The 7,481-nt window shown below is 36.0% G+C and overlaps 1 protein-coding gene across 1 annotated transcript; it reads right to left on the bottom strand.

Annotated features, from left to right (window-relative positions):
- Window positions 1-831: 831 nt before the first annotated feature.
- LOC107750947 (nicotinamide riboside kinase 2-like) lies at window positions 832-3,668 on the bottom strand. Its single transcript, XM_016566529.1, has 8 exons — window positions 3,546-3,668; window positions 3,381-3,471; window positions 2,526-2,574; window positions 1,856-2,030; window positions 1,701-1,772; window positions 1,522-1,628; window positions 1,346-1,431; window positions 832-1,258 (listed from the first exon to the last, which is right to left on the bottom strand). The coding sequence occupies exons 1-7, from the start codon at window positions 3,569-3,571 to the stop codon at window positions 1,346-1,348; spliced, it is 606 nt and encodes a 201-aa protein (XP_016422015.1). The 5' UTR covers window positions 3,572-3,668; the 3' UTR covers window positions 832-1,258.
- Window positions 3,669-7,481: the final 3,813 nt, after the last annotated feature.

Raw genomic sequence — 7,481 nt, 5'->3', positions numbered from 1 at the left:
TTCCAGTCTGTATGAACAGACGCCATGTAGAGGCCTACTGTTACACAACACGATCACAACTGATGCTCGCTTCATTCCTCTATTTAATATCATCAAACATGATTAAAGTGCTTTGTTTGTTGAGATTACTTAATATCATGGCACGAAAAAATACTTCACTGTACCATAGACACAAATGCATGCACATACATCATGATCCAGTCTAAAGTACTTGATGTTCAGAGGAGAAAATAAGGAAGGGAATGTTCTGATTGTTTGTGTGCACTTAATGTACTTCAATCAAATTTACTAGCCTATTGACATTTCATACATGCTATAAATACCAACACACTGACCTTGTGTCTGAGCGCCTGATGTGTTTGTTTTCCTGTTATGTGGCAATAACTTTGAATAAATGTTTGAATGAATGTAAAACCAGATCCTAAGGTGTTTTTGATATAGTAAATGGAGGGACATAATGGAGCCAAATATAAATATATTAAATAAATATATAATGACGTAATTAAATAATGAAATTGCAATCAATAAATATTTAGTGACATATGATCATGAATAAACAAACTGAAATTATAAATTACACAAAATATCACATGAAATATGCCCTGAAAGGGAATATACAGGTGCATCTTAATAAATTAGAATGTCGTGGAAATACTGAAATAAATGAACTTTTCCACGACATTCTAATTTATTGAGATGCACCTGTATTGGACGAAATTATAAACCCGTAATGATATGTCATTAAAATATTGCAATCAATAAATAAAAATACAACATATGAGCATAAATAGGGTGTAATGATAATTTTATGTAAAATCATAGCATGAAATGTATATTTACTGTATTTTTATTTCAACATTTTTTATTAAATAATTTGAAGTGTTTTATGCTTGCCCATTACATTCCTCCATCACCGTCCAGACATTGTAATCATAAAAATGTCGATGTTTCCATGCATGTTGAAAATGAAAACACAACACAGAATTTTTGATTCTTTGACAAGTTTTGATTGAAGATGATAGAGCTTCAGTTACAGTAAAATGAAAACAAATTCATACCGACATACACTGTTCATCTCTGTGCATCCCAGAGACTAATAAAACAAAGTTACATAGAGCAATATAAAATTACAGGCTTTTGCCATCAGTTTTAAAATAAGTTAGCATTTATTTACAAAATCCGTCTAGTGGCACAAGCCATATCTGCTTATGATGCTATTTACAGTTCTATACACACATCTTCATTCCAACTGGAGATGCTGCAAAGGCAATAAGGAAAAATAGATTAGAAAAACCTCTTTACAATGATATAGATCATTTATATATTAAAGGATGGAAGATCTTACCTAGAAGACGTTCAACAGTGAGTTCTGAATGTCTTCATAAACTTGATTATAGAGCTCGTCTTTTGTTCTCATTCCATCCAGATATTCTGCAGATACGAATAGTGCATGCGAGTTACACATTACAGAAGTGAAATGGGTTGCAAATGCCATTTCAATCGCTAGATTGGTTGACTTACGGATATCTAGGCCGCAGTTTTCCATCTCCAGCCTGTGTTTCAAGTACATGGGCCAAACGTGGCCGTCAAACAGACCAGGAGGGTCAGGAACGGTGTACGTTCTCGTACTGAAATGGAGGAGACGGGTTTGTTAGAAAACAGAATCATCTAAAAACATGATCTTTAAAAACTGTTCTCACCTTCTTCTCCTTTTGCACTCCTCGTATGGAATGCTGACATAGTAGCACTTGTTGTAGACGTCAAGCAAAGGCCTGGAGGCGGAAACAAGAAGAAACCATCAACCATTCAAATCTTTAAGCTGAATAAAACCAATGCAACTTAAAAAGATGCCTACTTGTAGTTATAAAGAAGAAATCCCTCTATAATGAGTATGTGGATCTCGCGCTCAGGGTCCGAGCCGTCAGATTCGGGTGAAACGGTCACGCCGTGGGAGCGTGCAAACTTCACCGGGTTCTCCATCCATCCCTTAACCGTGTTCACCATGGCGTCCATGTCCAAGGCGGTAATCACTACACAAGCAGACGAAAAAGACAAGACGTGTCTCACATGCTTGGATAATGAAAAATAAAAGAATGCATTAAAGACTTCTCCTTTTTAGGGATGTTAATAATTAATATAATAGGACTGCGAGTCAAATTTACACTACCAGTCTAAAGTTTGGACACATTGATTTTTTATTACAGCTATTATAGAACATGAATGGAAATGTGAGAATGATAAAGTCTTAGCAGCTCTTCTCACTGTTCATCAGTTAACTTCATGAGTTCATCTTGAGATGCTTTTAAACACTAATGAAGGAGGAACACGTATAATAATGATTTTTTTCACTATCTCCTCCAAAATGCATTCCATCCTTAAGTGTGTCCAGACTTTTGACGTGCAATGCAAGAAAAATAGTTTTGCTGGGTTTTAGGTTTATGTTACAATGATGCAAACATCAGAAGGGTTATGGAAAGGTGGGAATACGTTACTGTTTCTCATCCCACAGCGAAAGCCGTTCTTACCATCCCATTGTTTAAAGCCGTCCTCCCCGAGCTCTATTTGATCTTGGGGCTGCAATAACAGTGACCAATAAAACAAAAAGGTGTGGATCGCTCAGGCAGTGCTGGTCCCACCTGGACATGTGACACCAAGCCCTCAGGCTAGTCCTCTAAAATCATCTTCAATTTCAATCGTGTGCATGAGATTAATTTGGTTGCAATGCACCAAATGTGCAGTTATGCATTCGTTGGACTGAATTATCTGCAGCATGTCACCAATGCAACATTTTGAGAGAAGAGCCTCCAATGACAGTTAGGAATGTGTGTGTGATGCACTTAAGAGGTGTTATTAAATATATCGATATGAGCTCTCGGGGAGCAACTGTTGCTATGAAGGTTGCCAGATCCTCTTACATGCCACAGAATGATAAATGCATGAGCAAGAGAATCGTATTAGTGGAATTAGGAGTGCAAATGAATGCCTGCTAGACTGTACTGTATTTAGGCACCTCGAAAGGCATTCATTTGTTGGGTTTTTGAGGTTGGCTGTCCAGGAGAACACCAGCATAGGGTTCATGAACCACAATATGGATCCATAAATACAACAAATGACTAAACGTCTTTACCTTTTTTGTCCCTTGGAAATGCTGTGGCGTTCATTCTATTTAAAGTATTCAGACACTTAAATCAAACTTAAAATGCATTAAATTAATTGCATTAGATGCTTTTGTTATCTACAATGCAATGAGATTCATACATTCCGAAGTTTGGTGTAAATGTCCAAATACATCTTCTGGGCCACAGAGTATATCTTTATATAAATGAAGTAGTAAAATAAGCTGACAAGTTTAAAATAAAAAATGTGGATTCTCTCCATACCTTGAAAAAATCATCTTGATGTACAACACAACAGTTTGGTAAGTTCTTTATGAGTCTTCCCGTCAAAGTTGTCTTGCCTCCATTGGTCACACTGTAAAATACACATCACACATTTATTAAACAATGATATAGAAGTTCAATATGTCGATCTCGAAGATTACTCACCCTCCTATTCCAATAATAAGCTTCATTCTAATCCTTTTTTATATTGGTCTTCCTAGCAAAGGAATCTCTTCCTTGAATTGCCGATACAGTCGGGAATGCTTTTAGTCTCTCTCTCTCCCAGAATCTCCCTCTCTTTACTATTTCATTGATGGACTAGGCTTTCGCCTTCATTATATAGGCGGCTCGGCTTTGCGTCACGTCGACGTGGGTCGCTTGCCAATAAGGTCGCTCTCGGGGAACCAATCAGCGTTTGAGGAGTCTTTCTAATTTGCATATTGGCGCTGTTCCAGCGTCGCAGCTGTCGCTCTGCGTCTGTCAGCGGCTCGAGGGACGGCGCTGCTCTGAGGGGCAATTAAAGAGTGGAAATATACCACCAAATCAAGCCAGCTCGCTCATAGTTTGTGTTTAACAACACACATTACCGACACTACCGAAACGATGGACGTGGTTAAATGAAGGTAAAGGAATAAACACGTAATTTACACGACAGACATAACTAATTATGTTACTTAGTTACTTTTTATGGACAGTAATGCGTTACGTTACTTTTGCGTTACTTTTTAAATCTGGACAGGGCTTGCTTGTTTGTTTTTAAAATAAAAAAGTTCTATTTTTGGCAAATATAAAAGCCTTTTCACACCAAAAGTGAAATGAATAAGCCTCAGTCTGAAGGGAAAGTAAATTTACGTCCGTACAGTAGAATGCAGAAGAAGAAATTTCAACACACTTCAGCAATAAAAAAAAAGACACACAAATGTTTTTCTAGAGTAATTTTTGCTTATTAGTATGGTTGAACTGGATCATCGAAGGTCAGAAGCAAAGACATTGGTTAATAGAATGGGATTAAATACATAAAGGATATTTGTGTTTTTTAACATTTAATTATTGCAGGTTTGCGTCATATTCTGAGTTGCATTATTTTTATTCATTTTGAGGAATACTGAATCTGTGTGTTTTTTTTTTTTTGTGAGTGAGATGAATTAATGTATATTCATATTTATTTTAGAACTACAGTAATATCTTCTGATTTCTCTCAACATGGGGACAGGAGAGCTGTCAATCAATAAATTGGAAAAAAGTAACTTGCGTTACTTATTTGAAAAAGTAACTCAGATATTCTCTTGTAAATTAAAAAGTAATGCGTTACTTTACTAGTTACTTGAAAAAAGTAATCTGATTACGTAACTCACGTTACTTGTAATGCGTTACCCCCAACACTGATAGGCAATATATATGTTTATCGCTCAGATTATAAATGTAATCGTTGTCAGAACACACACACACACACACACACACACACACACACGCACGCACTCGCTAGGCTATATATAGGCTAATATCTGATAACGAATACAAATACTGATCATTGCCACTGTATTAGTCTGCCAATTTACAGTAGAGGAATTACAAAATATTTACGAAAACACAAATTTTCTTTCTTTTTTTTTTTTTTTTTGTGGTCAGAAATCAATGCAAACTTCATCTATATATATATATATAAATATTGACTACTGACAAAATATTTTGGTCAGAAATGAATGCATACTACATACATTGGTTGCTGATCATTAAATTTCATAATCAATGCTATGAATAACAGACTACAACTGCAATAAATTATGTACTTAATACTGATTAATACTGATTTAACGCTCTGCGTCTGGCAGCGGCTCGAGGGAGGGCGCTGCTCTGAGGGGCAATTAAAGAGTGGAAATATACCACCAAATCAAGCCAGCTCGCTCATAGTTTGTGTTTAACAACACACATTACCGACACTACCGAAACGATGGACGTGGTTAAATGAAGGTAAAGGAATAAACACGTAATTTACACGACAGACAGCTCACAATCTAATAGTAAACACAAAATAACATTCATAAATTAAAAATCATATATAAATACATGCTACGGAGGTTCTGCTCATTTATATAATTCTGATAACGAATACAAATACTGATCATTGCCACTGTATTAGTCTGCCAATTTACAGTAGAGGAATTACAAAATATTTACGAAAACACCAAATTTTCTTTCTTTTTTTTTTTTTTTTGTGGTCAGAAATCAATGCAAACTTCATCTATATATATATATATAAATATTGACTACTGACAAAATATTTTGGTCAGAAATGAATGCATACTACATACATTGGTTGCTGATCATTAAATTTCATAATCAATGCTATGAATAACAGACTACAACTGCAATAAATTATGTACTTAATACTGATTAATACTGATTTAATAGGCCTACTAATTAATCTAAGATACTGAAGATTGATCATTTTATTATTAATACAATTGTGTATGTTTATAAATAATTTTATTAAAAATAATAATTTGTTTTTATTATTATATATGTAACCTGTGCTCCCATCACCATTATTATTATTTTTAAATGATAATTTACATTTACATTTAATCATTTAGCTGACTTATTAAAATAATAAATAAAGAAAGAAAGTAATTTTTATCCAAATAATAATAGTGATATCATTATTTAAAAAAATAAAGGTGCTCTATGAATTTGTCCTCAAAGTGCTAGCGGTGATATGACGTACAGTATAATATGTGTTTGTGAATGCACAGGCCTATATCTTCAGTACCTTTGTCTCTATGCTCGTCCTCCCACATCATTTCTGCCCCACATTTCAGCCCGGGATCATTTTACTCTGTGAACTTCAGTCTGGCCAGAATCCCACATGTGCTCATTCATTTTCAACATCATCAAGTACAAACACAGAATGTTTGAGCCTGATGTTTCAGACAGCAGAGAGAGTGTTGACTGCAAGAACAGAGCTATTTATGACTGATTTATGTTTGTTAGTATGCATTCGGTTTGGATGGTTGTTAATCATTATATTATGGTCACACTCTCCACCCAAATGGAAGTGCAGATTTCAGAGCCAAATGTTAAATAAAGACAAGACAGGCATGTGGTATTTCAGTATGTTTCCTCTCATGATACTTGATCATCCTGATTAAATTGTTTCCAATTACTTGACTCGTCTTGTTGGCACGGTGTGAGGGAACTTTTCTCCCGGACTGAGGTGAAAAATGTCACCAAATTAAACCCTGCGGCTCGTGATGATACATTGATGTGAAAAGACACAAAACGATCTGTCTGTGCAAGAAACTGAACAGTATTTATATAGTTTTTTACCTCTGATTCACGCAATGTCCGAACTGTTCTGAGCAGCGGTGCGTCCTCCTGAGCGCGTTCTCAACAACAGGCGCGTGAGGCGTCTTCTTCTTCTTCAAACTTTACGGCGGATCACAGACTTATAAGTGCATTACCGCCACCTATCTCTCAAATGGACCATTGACACTCTATCTACAATCTCAATTAGGAGTGTCAATGGTCCATTTGAGAGATAGGTGGTGGTAAAGCACTTATAAGTCTGCTGTTGAGAACGCGCTCAGGAGGACGCGCCGCTGCTCAGAACAGTTCGAACAGTTCGGACATTGCGTGAATTAGAGGTAAAAAAACGATATAAATACTGTTCAGTTTCTTGCACAGACCGATCATTTTGTGTCTTTACACATCAATGTATCGTCACGGGCCGCAGGGTTTAATTTGGATTTGTTTGTGTATGTTTTTTTTACTCTCAAATCCGTGATTCCCATCCACTTCCATTATAAGACTGACAGACTGCAACAGTTTGAGTTAAAAATCTTCGTTTGTGTTCTACTGAAGAAACAAAGTCACCTACATCTTGGATGCCCCGGGGGTAAGCAGATAAACATCACATTTTCATTTTTGGGTGAACTATCCCTTTAACCAGCTCTCAGTGGACGCGGCCATAGAGCTATATTTGGCATGATGTCTATGTGTGACATGGTACAAATGCTTCTGACGCAACTCACATAAATACCAGACTATCAATTTAATAGCAAACGACCCAATGGCAATAGCTCTGTTCTATATATATATATA

The sequence above is a fragment of the Sinocyclocheilus rhinocerous genome, unplaced genomic scaffold (assembly GCF_001515625.1).
Source record: "Sinocyclocheilus rhinocerous isolate Xijiao unplaced genomic scaffold, SAMN03320098_v1.1 scaffold1534, whole genome shotgun sequence".
Classification (NCBI taxonomy): domain Eukaryota; kingdom Metazoa; phylum Chordata; class Actinopteri; order Cypriniformes; family Cyprinidae; genus Sinocyclocheilus; species Sinocyclocheilus rhinocerous.
This window is presented reverse-complemented; position numbering and strand designations above follow the sequence as displayed.

Excerpts from the sequence above, each read along its gene's own strand:
- LOC107750947 (XM_016566529.1), bottom strand. The coding sequence starts at position 3,571 with ATGAAGCTTATTATTGGAATAGGAGG. Across the intron at positions 2,031-2,525 it reads CGGCTTTAAACAATGGGATG|TGATTACCGCCTTGGACATG; the intron begins GTAAGAACGGCT and ends CTGCTTGTGTAG. Across the intron at positions 1,629-1,700 it reads GAGTGCAAAAGGAGAAGAAG|TACGAGAACGTACACCGTTC; the intron begins GTGAGAACAGTT and ends CCTCCATTTCAG.